The following is a 19,856-nucleotide window of genomic DNA, read 5'->3' as shown; positions in this document are numbered from 1 at the left end:
ATTTAAAGAGTTCTAGCTTCCATTAACGACAAAATAGCTTTGTTGGACTAACCCTCCTACAGATAACTGTAAGACCTGTAAAACTATTACTTTAGAAAGCAACAATTTAAATACCAGATACTGATGAAACAAAACCCACAGAAAAATTGCTTAGATTTCATATCCAGTAAAATAACCTTTTAAAACTAAAGACAAATTAAGCCAATTTCAGTTAAAAGCTGAGAATATATTACCACCAGACCTACACAACAACAAGTGCCCAAGATCTCTGAGCTAAAGGAAAATTAAACCAGATAGTAACTTGGATTTACAGAAAGGAAGACAGATCAACAGAACCAGTAAATATGTGTGTGTGTCTGTGTTATAAATTTTGCATTTATGAACATAAACACACCCAAATATACTTTAAAAAACAATAGCAAAGGAGAAGGAAAATGAAAAAATGTTACAAGGTTTACATAATTTGTATCACATGGTACATTAAATTCTAATACACTGTGACAAACACAAGATGCAATTTATAATCCCTAGCCTAGAATGACAATTTGAAAAACAATGTAATCAAATATACCTAAAAAGTCAACAGAGAAAATAAAAATTAAATATTGTAATACAGTGATTCCCAATGTTTTGGGTTTCAGGAACCCTTTTAAAACTTCCAAAATCAAACCTATTCAACAAAACAAACAAGCAAGCAAAATATAACTAGAGACATTGAAATTAAGAACAAACTGACAGTAACCAGAGGGGAGGTGGGAAAGGATATTGGGAGGAAAAGGGGGAAGGGTTTTCAAGAACATCTATAAAGGACACACGGACAAAACCAAGATGGGTGGGATCTGGGGTGGAAGGTGGGGGTGGGATCCAGGGTGGGGGGATGGGGGGGAAATGGAGACAACTGTACTTACACAATAAAAAATAAAAAATAAAAATCTTCCAAAATCAATGAAGAACCTGAATAACTTTTTCTTTATGTGGGCTGTATTTGTCAATATTTACCACATTAAAATTAAAAGTAAAAATAATAAACCCATTACATGTTAAAATAAATCACATTTTTAAGAAGAATAACTATACTGTCTAAAAATAAAAATTTACATTTTTGTAAATTAACTTTTTGACTTAAAAGAAAACAGAATTCAATTTATTATTATAGCACATATCATGTGGCCTCTGGAAAATTATACTGTGTACTTAGGAGAAAAGGAGAGTCGAAGGGAAAATAAAACTTTAGTATTATTAATACAATAGTTTTGACACTTTCGGGATCGTGTGATATCCTAGGCATCCCCAAATCCAAGTTTCAGAATTCCTGCTAGAATATATTTGATTAACCCAAAGCAGGCAGAGGAAAGAAACCAACAAAAAACCTTAGGAACAATTAATAAAAAGAAAACAAGAAGAGAAATGGCACACTTAATCCAACTATATCAATATTTACAATAAATGCCAATGGACTAAACTATCTGCTTAGTTTTTAAACTATCTTATCTTGTCTATAAGGTACATAATTTAAAAATAGAAACAGCCCTGGTCGGTAACTCAGTTGGTTAGTGTTGTCGGGATACGCCAAGGTTGCATGTTGGTTCCCCTGCCAGGGCACTACAAGAACCAACCAATGAATGTATAAGTGGAACAACAAGTCAATGTCTCTCTCCCTCACTCTTCCTCTCTCTCTAAAATCAATTAAAGTAAATAAAAATAAAAATCAATGTAAATATAAAAGTATAAAAGTTAAAAAACAAAACAAAACAACATATAGCCCTGATTGGTGTGGCTCAGTTGGTTGGGTGTCGTCCTGCAAATTGAAAGGCCATAGTTCCACACCAGGTCTGCCTGCGCACACGCTTATGTGGCGGGTTTGGTTCAGGTCAGGGCAAGTATGAAAGACAAATGATAGATGTTTCTCTCTCACATCAATGTTTTCCCCCTTGTCTTTCTCCCTCACTTCCCCCCATCTCTAAAAAAATAAATAAAAATAAAATAATTTAAAATAAAAACAGATTAAAAATTAAAATATAGAGACACTATACAAACACTAATCTTAAAAATGTTGGAGAGACTATATGAACATAAACAAAAATATATTTCAAGATACGATGTATTTAAGGGGAAATATTTTATACTCACAAAAAGATCAAATATCAGAAAGATATAATTACAGCCCTGACTGGTGTAGCTTAGTAAACTGGGCAAACCAAAAGGCCCCAGTTCAATTCCCAGTTGGGGCGCATGCCTGGGTTGAGGGCATGGAACCGGCAACTGATCAATGTTTCTCTTCCTCTCTTTCTCCCTCTCTTCCCCTCCCTCTAAAAATAAATAAAATCTTAAAAAAAAAAGAAAGATCATTATAAAGGTGTATATACCCAGTTATACAGCTTTAAAGGACATGAACAAAATCGACATTAAAGAGAAAAACAGATAAGTTGAAAATTGTAACTAGAAATTTTAACACTCCTTTTGGTATTTAATATCAACAAAAGAAAAACTCACTAAGGATATAAATCTGAAGAACACTATCAAATACCTTGACATACTGTATTTTTAGGACTATAAGACCCACCCCGCCCCACCCCCAATTTGGGAGGAATAATAGTTGTTAATGCTGCTGCTGAGTTCTGTTTTACATTTACACTGGTGAAATATTATATTTATGTTATTAAATACTTTACCACATTTTTTGCTTCAAAAATGTTTTTCCTATTTTCCTCCTTTAAAGCCTAGGTGTGTCTTGTAGTCCGAAAAATACGAGTAACTGACATTTCTAAAACATTGTAGTGAATTGCTGCAGAGAAAACTTTTTCTCCAGTGTGCACAGAACACTGACCAAGACCTACCATACAGTGAACCATAAAACAAATCTCAGTAAGCAGACAAAACAAACAAGTCAAAAAACAAACAGCCCTGGCTGGTGTGGCTCAGTGGATTGAGCACTGGCCTGCAAACCAAAGGGTCGCCAGTTCAATTCCCGGTCAGGGCACATACCTGGGTCGCACAGGCTACGTCCCCATTTGGAGGCCTGGGAGAGGCAACCACAAATTGATGTTTCTCTTCCTCTCTTTCTCCCTCCCTTCTCCTCTCTCTAAAAATAAATATGTAAATCTTAAAAAATATAAAATTAAAAAAATCTGTTTCTAAATAATCCATGGATCAAAGAAAAATCACAATGGAGGTAAAAACATTTCAAACTGAATAATAAAAAAATTCCTCAAGAATGAGAGAAAAAAATATACCTTTAAAGTTTGAGATTTAGCCCTGGCTGGTGTAGCTCAGTGGATTGAGTGCGGACCTGCGAACCAGACGATCGAGGTTCGATTTCCAGTCAGGGCACATGCCTGGGTTGCAGGCCAGTTCCCTGCAGGCCAACTCCCAGCAGGGGACGCACGAAAGGCAACCATATATTGATGTTGCTCTCTCTCTCTCCTTCCCTTCCCCTCTAAAGATAAATAAATAAAATATTTTAAAAAAATAAAGTTTGAGATTTAGAAAAGGTGAGAAGAAAAATAGTAATAAGGAGAAATCAACAAAATAAGCAACAAATAATAGAGAAAATTAACAAACCATAAAATCTGTTCTTTGATAAGAGTAGTAAAGTTGGTCAATTCCTAAGTAGTGGATTTAAAGGGGATAAAGAGAAAACACCAATTACCAAAATTAAGATTAAAAGAGGGGAATATTCACTGCTAACAATTATTTAGGTACATAATCCTGAAAACTCAACAAAAAAGTAAGAGATACTGCATTAAAGGACTCATTTTTGTTAAGATGGTGATTATCTTCAAGTATTTCCATAGCTTCAACACAATCTCAATCAAAATTTGAGCAAGCTTATTTATAAAAAAATATAAATTGACAAACTGGTTCTACAATTTACATGGAAATACAAAGAACCTAAAAAATCAAAAAATTCTTGGGAAAGAAAGAGCGAAGCTGGGAAACTTATGCTACCTTACTTCCATAGATCTACTCCAGCCTTTCTCAACCAAGAGCAATTTTTACCCTCCAGTAGACAGACATCTGGTAATGTCTAGAGACATTTGTTATTATTATTATTATTTTGATTCCAGAGAGAGAGAGAGAGAGAGAGGAATTGAGTTGAGAGAAACTTTGATAAACTGCCTCCTGTATACACCCCAACCAGGAAATGAACCTGCAACCCAGGCCATGACTGGTGTGGGAATCACATTCCTGACCAGGAATCAAACCAATGACCTTTTGGTTTATGGGATGACGCTCCAACCAACAGAGCCACACTGGCCAGGACTAGAGACAATTTTGTTTGTCATCACTAACTACTGAGGGAAGAGGGAATGCTGATGGCAAATACTGGGTTAAAGGCCAAACTGCTGCTAAACATCCTAAAATATACAGAATACACAAGATAATTCTTGTAAGTACTGCACGCTAACTGATTGCACCACTGGAGCTCCTACACAAGATAATTCTTAACAACAAAGAATTATCTGGCCCAAAAGTCAATAGGCCAAGGCTGAAAAAGCCTCAGCTACACTAATAAAACAGTGTTGTACTGGCATTAGAATAGACAAATAGATCAATGGAACAGAATACAATCTAGAAATATTGGGTTAGCCAAAAAATACATTTAGTTTTTTACATGATGCCTCTACTAGTGCTTAGTTGTCTTTAACTTCATTTGAAACAATCTTGTTAAGACTGTATTGTTGTGACAGCTGTCATATCAGTGTGCATTAAAAAAATTAACAAAATTGAAGATTTTTTGTACAGCCATTTTAATACTGAAGATGGAAGAAGTTACTTAACATTTTCAGTGCATTAAGAAAGGTAAAACATCCCTGGCTGGTGTAGCTCAGTGGATTGAGTGAGGCTTGTAAACCAAAGGGTCACTGGTTCAATTCCCAGTGTAGGACATGTGCCTGGGCTGCGGGCCAGGTCCCCAGTAGGGCGTGGGCAAGAGTCAACCACACACTGGTGTTTCTCTCCCTCTCTGCCTCCCTTCCCCTCTCTAAAAACAAAATCTTAAAAAAAAAAAAGTTGAAATAATCTTAAACTAAATTTAAAACTAATATTAAAACCTTCAGTTAATGAAACTGGGAGAAAATATTTACAAAACATAAAAGTGTCAAAGGACTTATACACAGAATATATGAAAAATACAAATTTGTTTTGTTTTGTTTTTAATTTAATTACTGTTCAAGTACAGTTTTCTGTCTTTTACAAATTTTTAAAAATATTTTATTTATTTATTTCTAGACAGAAGGGAAGAGAGAAAAAGATGGAGAGAAATATCAATGTGTGGTTGCCTCTTGTGTGCCCCCAACTGGAGACCTGGCTTGCAGCCCAGGCATGTGCCCTGACTAGGAATTGAACTGGCGAGTCTGGTTCACAGGCTGGCAGTCAATCCAGAGCCACACCAACCAGTGTGAAAAATACTTACAGTTGGATAATAAAGACAACCTCATGTTTAAAAACTGGGAAGAGTACATAAAAAATAAACAAATGGCCAGTAACACAAAATAGCACTGGACATCATTAATTATCAGGCAAATATAAATTAAAACTACAACTGCACACCTACTAGAATAGCTCAAATTAAAGAGTGACACACGACCAAGTGTTGACGAAAATGTGGAGCAACTGGTACTTTCATGTAAAATGGTACAAATATTTTGGGAAACAATGTGGCAGTCTCTTAATAAATCTAAGTGGACAACAGCAATTTCATTCTTAGTAGTTACCCATAAGAAATAAAGACACACGTACTAATGAAAAAGTACTCATACAATAACATTTTTATCTTCATTAACAACAGCCAAACCCTAGCAAGAAACCAAGTATGTAACAGACTATGTTATCAATGAACTATTAATGAGTAATAGACTCATGATGGGTATATACACTAATATACCCAACACGGATAAATCTCACAGATGTTATATGAAGAGTAAAAAAAGCCAGACACAAATGTGTGCATACTATATGACTCCATTTAAATGAAGTTCTGCCATAAGCAAAACTAATTTAAGATAAACAAAACAATAGTGACCTCAAGTAAGGATACTGTATGTGAGGTAAGAATATGATTTTATCTTTTTAAAATGGTTTTCCAGTCTTTGGAAAAAGGGTGCAACTTTTCACCAGTGATGCCACCGTTCTCATGTACTTTCCATTCTATTTTACTTCGCTGGTCTATTAATGCCTCACTATCTCACTGTTTTGATTACAGACACACAGAGTATGTTTTCCTAACCAGTAAGGCAAATCAACACTCCTACTCTCACTCTCAACTGCAGCAACTTTTATACTTTTTTTTTTCAGTGACTCCAGACAGCATCCAAAGAAGGGGTTTTACTATCTCTTCTCTGGGTTTTAGGGAGACTCACTCTTCCCTTCTGTGCTGGCCCTTTAGGCACTGCATCAACCTTTAAAGTGCACAGGAAAGGGCAAACTGTTATACTTTGAAGCCCACCACCCCCTTCTCCTCCCCACCAAAATTAGTTAAGCTTGTGGGGAAAAATATTACTAAATTATGTAATTAGGTCAGCATTAAATTAACCTGGAGAAATTGAGTTATATCCTAATCCAGGAACATGGGATGTCTTTCCATTTGTTCTAAGTACATTTTTGTTATCCCTTGTGAGCATTTTTTTCCATTCATGTAAGTTTTGAAAAAGATAAAATTGTAAGTTTCTCTGGTATCATACAATACCCTCACTCAAGGTCACCATTGTAACACTTTCTGTTAAACTTATCCCCAGACATTTTCCCATCGCTGTAAAAAATGGACATTTTTTATATCTCCCAATTATTTGCTTGGGAGTTATTATTTGCTTATATGAAAGCCACTGTTTTTTCTTCATTCTTTCTACATCCTGTCACCTCACTGAATTCTTATCGTTTAAATTTTTCCTGATTAATTTTTCCCATGTACCTTTACTAATTCTTTTGTGTCTATTTTTTCTCCCGTCTTAAATGTAGCAGGCACAGAGATACATCTTTGCCTTGTTCCTGACTTTCGTGTGGTAATTTATTGATATTTGAGTTGTGGTATGAATATGTGTGGTTACAAACTTTAATGTTAAAAACGTACTATCCATTCCACATTATTAAATGTTGTACTTCAAACCAGCGATATAGTCTCTGTAGTGAGATGAAGCATCCCTGACCTGTTCTTCCCAGTCATGACACGTTAAATATGTGATTCTGGTCTTTGGAAGGTGCTTCCTTCACTCTTCTAATTATCCAAAGCAGCCTAAGTGCTGGGTTTTTTTGTTTGTTTAATCAAAATCAAGATGGAATCTTACAGTGCCTTACAAACTAACCAATTTTTTCCTTCCTCTGACCTATTAACACGATGAAATAAATGTACTAATACAGCACAAATATTGAAATGCCGTATATTTTTGGGATGGATGTCACTTGTTCATGGCATATTACACGTAACATATTGTTTAATTTTATTTTGAACTTTAAGTGAAACTGGCCTGTAATTTTCTTTTACGGTGTTATCTTTAGTAAGGATTTGTTATCAGTACTTAATTTAAATAAAAGACTAGAAGGTTTTCATACTTCATATTCTAGAATAGTACTAGAAGAACTATGCGTACTGGAATTATATATTGAGGTTTCAAAGAGTATGTGAAAAAATATCTGGGCCTGAGTTTCTTTTGGATGATCAGTTCTTTGACAATTTTCCTAATTTCTTGATAAGGCTACTTTTTAACTCTCTCTTGGAATTTTCTCTCCTCTGAGTTTCATCTCCTAATTTACAGCTTTTGTTTATTTCTAAATTCTTTTACTTTCTTGAACATGTCATTTCTCCCCAACCCATTAATTTTAAGTATGAAAGATCATCAAAAGCTCAAAAGCTCAGGTCCCTATGAATTACGATTCATACTCATGCGATTAAGACCTACATACCTCTCAACTCTCAATCTGGAACGCAAAGAGTACTTTTTCTCATTGTGCTTAAAGGCTGATAAATAAATGTCCAGCATACATTTTGAACAAAACTTTAAGCACATGGCAATTAAAAGATGAAAAATAACAAAGTAAAACTACAAGCTCATTTGTATTATTCTGCAACTCATCATTTTTAAAGACCCAGTTTATTTTAGGCTTGCAAATGTCCCAAGTTAAACATGTATCAATACAAAATAAAGTTGTACTGCATGTCTAGAAATTTTTTACTGATCAATGATTTCTCACTTTTTGTCTGCTCTTACAAAAAGTATGTAAAGGCTTGGCTCAAAACAAATGTAAAACCTTTATAGGAAACTCCAATAAAGGAGTAATGAGGAATGCTTTATTTAAATTGTATCAAATATGAGATACAAACTGACATAAAATTCCATCATTTAATTTTTATATGAAACTAAACGTTATACTTACTAATAATTTATTGCATAAGCTGTTAAGGATTTCCAATATTTGGTAATGGAAATATAAATTAAATAGATGCATTAACAAGAGTAAGTCCAACTTTCAAACCCTCTTGTTAGTTAGTATCCTGCCTAACAAGATGCTCCTAAGGTACCATACACACAATTGGAATTCCCACATTCTTTTTTCCTTGAGGCTTCCATCATGCCCTCACAATTTTTAAGGAAGGTTCTTTGTAACTTTTTTATCATTAGTGTTGATTCATGTTAAGCATGGTTTTAACTGCCGCTATTCTTTAAGTCTTATTATTTTTATTTTTACTTCCCTTGATCACTGGTTCTTAAATTTTCCCCACAGTGGAATATAGGAATTGATAGAGCCAGGTAGGCCTTTTAAGTAAGCTAAAATATCAGGTCAAACAAGTGAGACAACCACGCTTTCTGGAGTTTCCTATATTTATTTCTTAAGAAGTAAAATACATAAAAGGCTACATTTAGTCAATACAGCAACTATAAAGAAATATATGTACCAAGTAAAAACACTAAACTTTCACCAGTCGCCTACTCCAGAAAGACACAGTACAAGACTAACTTGTAACACAGTCCAACTNAATTTTCCCCACAGTGGAATATAGGAATTGATAGAGCCAGGTAGGCCTTTTAAGTAAGCTAAAATATCAGGTCAAACAAGTGAGACAACCACGCTTTCTGGAGTTTCCTATATTTATTTCTTAAGAAGTAAAATACATAAGAGGCTACATTTAGTCAATACAGCAACTATAAAGAAATATATGTACCAAGTAAAAACACTAAACTTTCACCAGTCACCTACTCCAGAAAGACACAGTACAAGACTAACTTGTAACACAGTCCAACTTACCAGTTACTACAGTATTTTAAAAATATGGTGGAGGGCATAGCAAAGAAGAAAAAAAAAACCCAAAAAACAAAAAATAACTTACCATTTGACAGCTAAATTCTGTACCTCTCCATTTTTATCTTCCAGTAATTTCAAAATCATTTTCACTACTTTCCTTTCACTATCATCATCCAACTTGATGGAGTCTTTCTGCAGTTCTGTCATCAAATCATTTGTAGCCATAAACCTATCAAAAATTAAAATTTGTTAATAATTTAAATAAGGTATTATTACCCAAAATTACCTTCACCAGGTTTGTCTTGATTTCAAATTTAACAACAGGACCTACAGAGTATCTGATCTTTCACTCCAATTAACTGCATCACTGCACTTAGGGGATGAAAAGCTCCTCTTAACTTTTTCTTTGAATTTTACCTAAGAAGCCCTTAACTATAAACATTACAAATACCTTCTTAAGTGATACTGTGTTGGACTGAGGTCACGTATCATAAATTACTAGGAAATTTCCAAAATACAAATTCTCACCTCCATCCAAATGCCCACGACGAGGAATCAGGTGCCTTTTCAAAATGATAATGAGGTGATTCTGGAAAGTTGTTCCACGTGACATTCAAACCCTTCCCCTTACGAACCACTGCCAAAGGAAGGTTTAATACTAACCCAGCCTGACAAGAAACCCCAAGTGATTGACTCTCTAACCTGGACTTTAAATAAAATCTTGAACGGAAGATAAAAATAAAGTAAATAGACTTGCAGATTTTTCTTTATACCTCACCAGACAATTTGCTGTTTTAAAAGTAATTTCTCAGAATATTAGATAGTCACACTGAAATAAAGCCCCTAAATCTATTTAAAGGCCAAATAAAATTTTCCCATCATTCCTGACTATCCTCTACCTATCAAAATAACCTAACTGAAATAACAATTTAGCATATTTTACATTGTATTATGTGCATTTTTTGCCCAAATTTTTGAGGGGAAAAATAAGGATGTGCAATTATACATGGGCAGTACTAATTCTGTATCTATATATGTTTTTAATTCTTTTATTTATGCTTATATGTTAAAAGTGTAACTCTAAAAGGCAATAATGATATCTGTATGCAAAACACTACCCTGGAATGTGACAATCAGTTTTGTTTCTGAATACAAGTAAATAAAAAGTTGAGTTAAAAATTAAAACAAAGATTTTTTTCCCTGAAAGTTTGAGCCCAAAACATGGGTGCACATTGTACACAGCAAAGTAACAGTAATGCCTTTCTCTTTTATTTGAACGAGGTCCAGTTTGAGCAAAAATTCAGCATTTTATGTTACATGCAGTAATGTCAACATCTATGTTTAAATCAATTAAAATACAACTATTAGGGCTAAAATGATAAATAGCTATACAGATAGTCTGGCAATGTAGACCATAAAGTATGTGGCAAGGATTTGGCAAATAACAACTCATTACCTACAAGCATATTTTAAGAATTCCAGTGTTCAGTATATTCATTTAATAGCAATTTCACAGAAGTTTTGAACTACATGCAAACAAAATTCTTACCGAACTTTGTAAAACTGCTTATAAAGAAAAACTTATGTTCAAATTGGGATAATACAAGGTAAATTAAGCATGTACTTTTTAAAAATGACATAGTTCTCCTAATCAGAAGGCCTCCCCATTTTACGTAACAAAAGTAAATTAAAACCACACAATATTCTGGAAAGTAAAATAAAACTAAGTTAGCACATGAATGTAGGCACTTCTACACATAAAATATTAAACCATTTTAATGGTTTAGAAATGGTTTATTGGAAAAATTCAATAACCACAGTAGTTAGCATCTCTAAGAATCCCTGAAATGCTAATCATATCGTAATGAAAAACATGAATTTCAGTAAAAAAGCAGATAATCCCAATGTAAAAAACTATTGTTTTATGGTTCTAAAGTGATTCTACAGTACTAGCACACAGATTCATTCATTCACTGCCTGTTATGATCACATGCCTGCGGGCAAAGAATAGAATAGTTCCCTGTGGCTGGTTCCTGACCTCAGAGAACGTATTTTCTAATAAGTCTATTGATTTTCAAAAATCAATTAATGATTAAAAATTTTTTAAATTAAAATGAGCACCAGCAAGATTAGCAATCCAGAAAAACTAGACTGATACAGTATGAGGGGAGAGGGGTTAAAGGGGACTAAATAGTAATGTAAAAAAATACAATAAACATTAAAAAAGTTAAATTGTTACTTTTTAATGATCCTAAAACCCAGTAGAGTCTGAGAATTTCCTCCTTCTGTTAATCTGATATAAAAAAATTACACTATAAATCTTCTTATAAGGAAATTTACAATTTTGAAAGCTGCCCATGGCAAATCCAAAAAACTGGTGGACTATCTCTTGAGCATTTACCCTTCAGGTATGGTGCGTTATGGCTGAGGATAAAACAGACTCAGTCCCTTTCTTCTAACTTTTTCATCTACTATGGCAGACAGACAAGTAAATGGACAAACCTCAATCCTACAATTTTTTAAAAACAATACTCAAGGGTATTTGGCAATGATCACACCAAAGAACTGATGCTTAGCTTGGGTCTCAAGGGATTAATAGGAGTTTGAATTGGGAAAGCCGGTTCAGAATTTTTAATTGTTTATTTTTGTGTGAGTGGTGGTGGTGAGGGTTCCAGTACCCCAGAGTAAGACTAAGGAGCAATTCAGTGGCAAGTCAATCTGATAACCAAGAAGGAAGCGTGGGTATACTGAACAGAGATGATTCACGTCCTAGGTGGGAAAGGATGGATGGCAAGAGAGTTCAACACAGTGCTCAATTTAAAACTTATTAACTACTTATTTCTGAAATTTTCCATTTAACATTTTTGGACCATAGTTGACTATGGGTAAGTGAAAGCGCAGAAAGTGAAACCATGGATAAAGAGGCACCACTGTATCCTCCCCTCAGTCTACTTAGTGCCACATTTTATATACATCTGTTTTCTGTGGTAATTTTACTATTTAAAATGACCCCCAAGTGCAGTATAAGTGTGCTGTCTAGTGTTCCTAAGTACAAGAAAACTGTGATGTGTCTTCGGAAAAAAAAAAAGTGTCATAAAATTTTCTCAGGCATGAGTTACACTGCTATTGGCCTTCAGTTCAAAGTCAATGAATAAATATATTATTAGATAGGTGGTTTTAAACAGAACACATAAAACAAATTTACAAACTGAGTAACTGATGAAAACTCTGTAACGTGCCCATAGGAACCTAACCCTAATGGTTCAGCATCACTAACTCAATATTCTTGGCAACTTTGAGAATCAACTCAGAGATTTACAAGGTAAAATTAATAGGTCTTTGAAATCCATTAGATATGGGGATGGTAAGAGATGAGTTAGGAAATGGACAAAGAAGTAGGAGGAAAACCACAGGACTCAAGACGTTAGAGCCCACAGTGGAATATAGGAATTGATAGAGCTGAAATGAGTATGTATCCTGTCCAGTCTTAATGTTATTGAACAACCACTCTGACATCAAACCACTCTGACATCAGATACTCCAACCGCTTATCTTACAAAACGGGAAAAGATTAATAAGCCATGTTCAACTACAAAGTACACTGAATGGCCACTCCTCTGACCTTAAACAACAAAATACCAGCCACAGTAAAGATCTGAACATCATGAATTAATGTCCTGCAGCCCCATTCATCTGCCTTTGGCCAAAAGTGAACACCGAGAAAGAAAAAAACAGCAGTCCCTGAAGTCCAGGAACTGATTTGAAGCTCATAGCTAAACCAAAATATTATTCCACACTGATCTGATGTTTACAACTAAAGCATATTGTTTCCTAGACATAAACTACCACACAGAACAACCATATCAGCCAAGTTCACTTAACAATATAAAATACCAAACTTCCTCTCTCTCTGAGTGACTGTTACTTCCTTTACCACTTCCAGCCTTCCTCTGCAGTAGTCTACCCTATCTGTAACATGAAAATGTCAAATGATAGAATTTCCCCGTTTCAGACAATATCCAAATCACCACTTCCTTAGATTTTTCCAAAAATTACCCAAATAAAAAGGTCCCAACCCTCTTGCTGAGACATCTCACATCACGTGTTCTACCTCATTATAACAGTGATGAACCCAAGCTGGGTCAGAAATACCTTATAAGAGAATTTCAAGAAGGAAAAAGTGTTAAAGCTGCTTATATTTCAAACAGACAAACAGCCACTAAACTAGTTACATTTAAGTTAAGATTTTTAGGGATTTTGGGGAGAGTGATTTCAGTGAGTTTAGGAGGGCAACAGCTAAGAAGTTTCAAGTCTCTCTTGTAGTCAATGGGAATTAGTAGGGAAGGCAAGAATCAACGGTGACACTGAGGAAGAAAATTCGAATGGAAGAGTTACCAACAGACTGGATTAAAAAGAGGCCTGAGATGGTGAGACTAATTTGAGAAATACTTATGGGACCGAAGAAGAGAAGAAAGGTAAGTAAAAGGGTGGCATCAGATGTTCCAACTGGGATAGCTGGTGGATGGTGATGTAACGTAATAAAACAAGAATTAAAAAAGGTTTAATTCTTAAGGTAGAAGAGGGGGAACCGTAAGATGTTAACTTTCAGAATCCTATAGGAGTCCCACGTGGATATAACCTAGAGGCAGTGCCACTCATTCATTAGTTGAACAAATATTTTGGGGTACTATTATTAGGAACTGTGCCAGACTCTGCAAATACAGTTATGAACAAGACAGTCATAGTGTATAAGTTACACACCTGGCTTATTCTACAGGACTGAAATTTCCTTAAGGGGAAACTCATTCACCTTTAGTAAATCCTACATAGAGAAGCATAAATAATAGAAATATACTATCCTGCACAATGAGTAACTCTCACCACCCTTCCCCTCAGATATAAACACATTTTACCCTTGTTTCTAAATGATATGGGCCAACTACATCACCCAGTGAATGAATTATCTTTTAAAGATCTTATGTATAAACCATGGCTATCTCACTTTTTCTCATTTATTCCCTTAGAGTTATGAAATTAACTTGGGAAAGTCTTACTATTGTTTATGTACACAAAACTAATTTTTAGTCATCTTTCTTCTTTCCAGTTTCCTCAATGAGGTCCCTTTCTCCTCTTTTTCAGTGGTGAACTGTAATCGTTGACGATAATCAGTGTTGCCAGTATACCTGAATCAAGAGAAATCACTTAAATGAAACTAAGTAACTTACTTTCATCAACCTGCAAAGTACTTTAAAATGTCCCAAAATTACCTCCTTCATCTCTACAAATCTACTTCTTTTGATTAAACCTAGTTTTTTTCAAGCACAAACAGACCAGATAACTTCACTTGGTATTTACTGTTACATTACTGTAAACGCCCCCACAGTGCTTTCAGCTATGTTATAGGACCTCTAAAGTCCCTTCTGGCTCTGAAAACACATTATTCCATTTAACAGGACTGAGGTTTTTATTAGCATTTTAAGCAGCTTTGAAGAGAAAATGACTTCCAATATCCAAAAATACATAAGCTAGGTAACACAAACCAGTATCAAACAAGGAAACCCTATAAGCAGTGAATTGTTTTAGTTTGTATCAAATGGTATTTTAAAAAATAGATGGCTGGATTTTACACTGGCTTATGGAAGAAACTTTCCAAATCCTTAGATGCTTTTTTCGTAACTCTGGAACTAAAATCCAATTCAACTAAAATCCAAAACAAGCATCTATTGGGATCCCATATGTTCAAGGCACTAAACAGAGTGAAGGATTCAGTTCAGTGAGACAAGGTTCCTACCCTCAATGAGTTTCCAGAACAATACTCACGCTCAGCTACAATCAGGATCATCTACTCCCTCTCCCACAATGAAATTTTGTAGTGTGTTTTCACATTGCTTCTCTGCCTAAAATTTAAAGAACCTAGCTCAGATACTCCACAGACATTAATCTCCTGGGCTTCATCTTCTCTGCCACTTCAGCCGGACAACTATGTATTGCATTGGTTGCTTATCTTTTTACAGTAGTGTCTTAACCATTCAACACGCAAGTACACATTCCTGAGGGCAAGCACTAGACCTTCAATTTTTTGTAGTTCCTCTTACGGAACTAAATGCATCTTCCCGCACAAAATATGCCGTTAAGTCAAAGGAACGGAAACTAAGATCATCTTCTTAATGTCCCCTAGTCAAAACAGTGGAGAAGTAGCACACTGTGGTAGTTAAAGAGTTCATGACCTGAGGGGATCTGGAAAGCCCAGATGTCCTGTCAGACTGACCTTAGGCAAGTATTCAATACTTCACATCACCATTTCAGTTTCCTCAGCTGTACTGGAGATTGGTAGGAACCACTTAAAATAGGATCAAGTGTTTAAAGTCCACACTAACCATTAATTATTATGTACAGGGAAATAAAAGAATGGTAATTTTTTTCTCTTTAGCTCTTGATTCCTTGGAATTCTTCAGTTGGTGATGAGGTATAAAAGTAAAAGCAGAACTTTGTTACCACAACCCACTGAATCTTCAATTCTCAAGTGGAGCATTCACATGATCCACACACACTGGCGTTTTCATTCTGGTACCCAGAGAATCACCCATCTGCTGGCACTAAATTTAATATATTGACTATATCCCACCTTCAAAGAATACAGAATATAAAACATAAAAGAAAAAGAGCATTCGTTCCCCACTCTGATAAACTGAGTCTGTGGTTTAAATCATACAAAACAATTCTTTTAAAATGCTGACTTTTCAAAACTTTGAAACACTCACCCATTTCTTTACCTTCTTTGCATTAATGGACAATGGAGTTATCCAGAGACCTGAAATTTCAAGCCATTAAGGGACCTTTTGTAATCACCCATGTTTAAGTCTCTCCAGTGAAAATTTAACACCAAATTAAGCAGCCTGCCCAAGATCTCACAGATATTTCACAACAAAAAAATCCTACATGACTAGAACCTGTATCTTGAAACTAGTAGATTTCCTGTTTAGAATCTACCATGAGAAGAAGTCATTTTTTGTTACTTTTAGATGTATTTTTTTTCTTTAGCATTAGATAGAGAGTGGTTTACACGTTAGATACTATATGTTAATTAGCTTTGTCCTCAACATCCTTCTGGCACTAGGTATTTTAAAACATGTAGCAGAAAAAAACAATGATATTTACATCAAAATACATAAACTAGTAAATTTCTAGTGAGAAATTAGAAAGCATCACTTTAAAATAGAAGACATGTATTCGAGTAAATGCCTGCACTAAAAATATACAGGAAAATCTTCAAAATACTTGATTTCAAATGCTCACTACTTTAATTAATCTCTAAATGTCTGTAATTTCACATACACAGTGCTTTAGTTCCGAAGACTTGTCTCTTAACTAGATGGCTTGAGCATATCACAAGCTTTGAAATAGAGTAAATAAAAATTCTTAATGATGCCAAGTTACTGGGAAGTCACCTATTGTTCCTAAACATATCTTCTACCCAAAAGTATCTTCTGTAATATGCACCAACTATTAGAAATATGTCAGTGCTATACTTTTAGAATAATCTTCCAAGCAATGTTTTGATTTATTCCAGCCCCAACTGATGATTAAGTCCAATGACTACAATTTAACATCACAGCACTATTTCTTCCATAGTCATAGTTTAAAAAACAAAAACCCAACCACAATTGTATATTGTATATATTTTTGCCAAGCTTCAGTCAATAATCACATATTATCATAAGATTTGATTTCTTTATTCTAAACATATTACCCATGCACAAGTCTAAGTGAACAAAATTGTACTATTATATGGAAAGTGCCATCTTTAGACTGAAATTGATCACAATCAAAATGAAATTCAGTATTTTTACAGAATAAGCCAAAATGACAGAAATGGGAAAAAAGGGAATCACACCATACACTCTACTAGTTAGTCATATGTCTGTTTGATTCAAATGTTCATTTAAACTTCAAAGGCGTGTGTTGGGAGCAAGCAAAGCTCCAAATACAAGTAAAGAACATTCTAATTCTTTTAAAAACCACCTGAAACTTTTATTTTCCCCAATAATTTTGACCCTAGAACTACACAAATCTAAAATACCAAAATACCCAAACACACATGTCCCTTCCAGAAAGTCACAACACTAAAAATCCTTAGTACCAGCAAAGTTTCAAATGCAATACTAAAAAATTCCCCAGGTAGCAAACTTGGTAAAAATCACTTGTCTTTGAAGTCACAAAACTAAGACTATTTCACTGGCCATTTTAATATGCCAACACATCACTTTAAATAGGAACATGATCTCTACATTTTTCATGGTTCTTGCTTCACAAATCAGGAAATTTCTTACTGGTAGGGAAGGTTTGGACAAGTTCTCAGGTGTTAAATCGTACAGTTCATGAAGTCAATAAAAAGCTTTTCAGCCACAATCTTAATAGAAGACTGTGTGTTCTTTCTTTTAAAATGCATATAAAAATACAACCACTAAGATCGTGAGCTTGAGATAGGAGGCGGGAAGAAAAAAATGTAAGTAACCGTAGTGCAAAAAGAGAGAGAGAGAAACTAAGATAATCCGTGAAAATAGAACATTATTCAATATGCATGTTACCAGGGTTTGGAACCGACAATACAAATCTCCTGCAATAAAAGTGTACACATTTACCATCCCCATATTACAAAAAAACCTCCTTCCGATAAGATATATTTGCTTGGTTTACTTTTCTGTTTAAGGTTCAGCAAAATCAGCTTTCTGACAGTAAATTTTGGATATAAAAATATAAAACTGAAACCCCGAGTTCCTACTAGGGTTTTCACCTGACAAGGGAAAAGGACAGAGATGCTGGCGGGAAAACCCTACGAGTCAAGTTTCCTCCATCCTGGCTGCCCTCCCCCTTCTTCCCTCTTACACGAAAGAAATAACCCTAAGAAAAAAGTTCATAATCTAATCCGAGAAGAGCTCAAAAAAAGCAAATCGTTCATGATGAATGCACCCAGGTCCCCTCACAACTGCGGGAAAGGAGTAGAAGGCTAGGACCCCGAGGAGGCAGCCACTCGGCCAGAGAGCAGGGCGGCCTAGCGCCCCCGGCGGGCCGGCGGGTAGGCCTGGCCTCGCGATCTCCAAGACTACAGCAACTCCTTTCCCACAACGGTGGGTGATTTCGCCCGTTTTCCCTACCCGGGACTGGAAAATTACGTCGGGGAGTGAGAGGAAAGGTAGCAGAGAATGCGGTGGGGATGCAGAAGGGGCCTAGGACCTCCGACGGGCAACAGACTAGAAAAAGGGACGGGGGAAGGGGTTACAGGGTGGGAGAGGAAAGGGGACTGCTGGGATCTGGGATCGCACTGGTGGGCTGGGGACTTCGGGAAGCGGAGGAACCGGCTACCGCCAAAGGGGTGGGGCAAGGCCTGTGTGAGAGCCAGGACCGCGGGTAAGGGACCCGACGTGGGTTTAGAATCGGATTTCGGCCTTACCTGAAGTCCTTGTCACTGGATGTCATTTTTTCCAGCAGATTGGAAATGTGGTACGAGGCGCTCGCCATGTTGACGGCCTCGATCCCGCCCGCCGGCGCTGCCGATGCTGCTGCCCGCTGCCGCCGCGGCTGCTGTTCTTCTCACTCGCGGCGGTGCCGCTTCCAGGGTCGCAGCACGACGCAGACGCCGACTACAGAGGCGCCTCGACGGGTTGCCCCTCCCCGGCGAAGCGTGGGCCTGGCTCGGGGAAAGCAGAGGCTACGAGGCCGGCCTAACGACGGCGCTGCTCGCCGGAGAACGAGCTCATGGGAAGCAAGGAGTATAGCAGGGCCTCTCCCGGGAGCCAGACACTTCCAGTCCGGCTCGTCTCGCTCCCACTCCCTCCGCACTCTCTCTCTAGGGCTAGAGGCCAAAGCCCGCCTCCTTCGCTCCGAGGTAGGAGGCGGTATACGCGGGACGCCACGGAAAGCTGAGGTCAGAGTTCACGGAGGTCTCCCGAGCACGCCGTAGAGACGCTACTTCAAAGGTAATCCTGTTGGCTGAGGCTTGTGTCAGTCTTCACGTGTACCGCCTTTCAGGAGGGAAGACCACGACCAAAAAGGGATATTCTCGCGAGACTTAAAAGCGACGGTTAAAGCCAGGGGTAGTGAATGGGGCAAGGGTGCCTAACCTAGAAATTATTTGGTACTTTTGTTCTGTGTGATAGATACATCGTTTACAATTTTTAAGGAGTATGAGGACGGGGAGTAGTACGAATAAGGGGTTAAACTGGAGACTAACAGGAGAATTACTAAAAGGATCTTTCGAAGGAGATGCGTGGCCTACATTGCCTTAGCCACGATGTTATAATGTTGCCACGTGAAAACCACAAATCCCAGAATTCAGTTGGGGGTTGGTTACAGTGGGTTAAGGTGTGATTGGCCGAATGAACTAACTTTTATTGGCTCCCTTGGAAGGAATGGGTTTTGGGATTTGCAGTCTGGTAAGGCAGCTACAGCGGAAAGAAGCTTTAGATCACAGGGCACCGGGTTTTTGCAGCCGGTAGGGATTTTCTCGGCTTTTGCTGCTGTGGGATGCCTGCGGAGCTAGGTTGCTGCGGTTTGGGCAGGCGCATTGCGGATCAGTTGGTGTCCTTGACAAAGGCCTAGTAGCGACTTTTTAACAGTAA

The 19,856-nt window shown here is 36.6% G+C and overlaps 1 protein-coding gene and 1 non-coding gene across 2 annotated transcripts in view; both read right to left on the bottom strand.

Annotated features, from left to right (window-relative positions):
• CAND1 (cullin associated and neddylation dissociated 1) overlaps nt 1–19,166 on the bottom strand; it is a 44,448-nt gene extending 25,282 nt beyond the window's left edge. Inside the window, exons 1-2 of the mRNA XM_037063104.1 lie at nt 18,689–19,166; nt 9,323–9,466 (exon numbers count right to left, since the gene is read on the bottom strand). Coding sequence (XP_036918999.1) covers nt 9,323–9,466; nt 18,689–18,756 — 212 coding nt within the window. The 5' untranslated portion in view covers nt 18,757–19,166. The remainder of the gene's footprint in view (nt 1–9,322; nt 9,467–18,688) is intronic.
• On the bottom strand, nt 6,293–6,414 carry LOC118998883 (small nucleolar RNA SNORA26). The gene has a single exon (XR_005068969.1). It is a non-coding gene; the product is annotated as a small nucleolar RNA SNORA26 (small nucleolar RNA).
• Nucleotides 19,167–19,856: the final 690 nt, after the last annotated feature.

The sequence above is a fragment of the Sturnira hondurensis genome, unplaced genomic scaffold (genome assembly GCF_014824575.4).
Source record: "Sturnira hondurensis isolate 20B ecotype Veracruz unplaced genomic scaffold, ASM1482457v3 Scaffold0014384, whole genome shotgun sequence".
Classification (NCBI taxonomy): domain Eukaryota; kingdom Metazoa; phylum Chordata; class Mammalia; order Chiroptera; family Phyllostomidae; genus Sturnira; species Sturnira hondurensis.
This window is presented reverse-complemented; position numbering and strand designations above follow the sequence as displayed.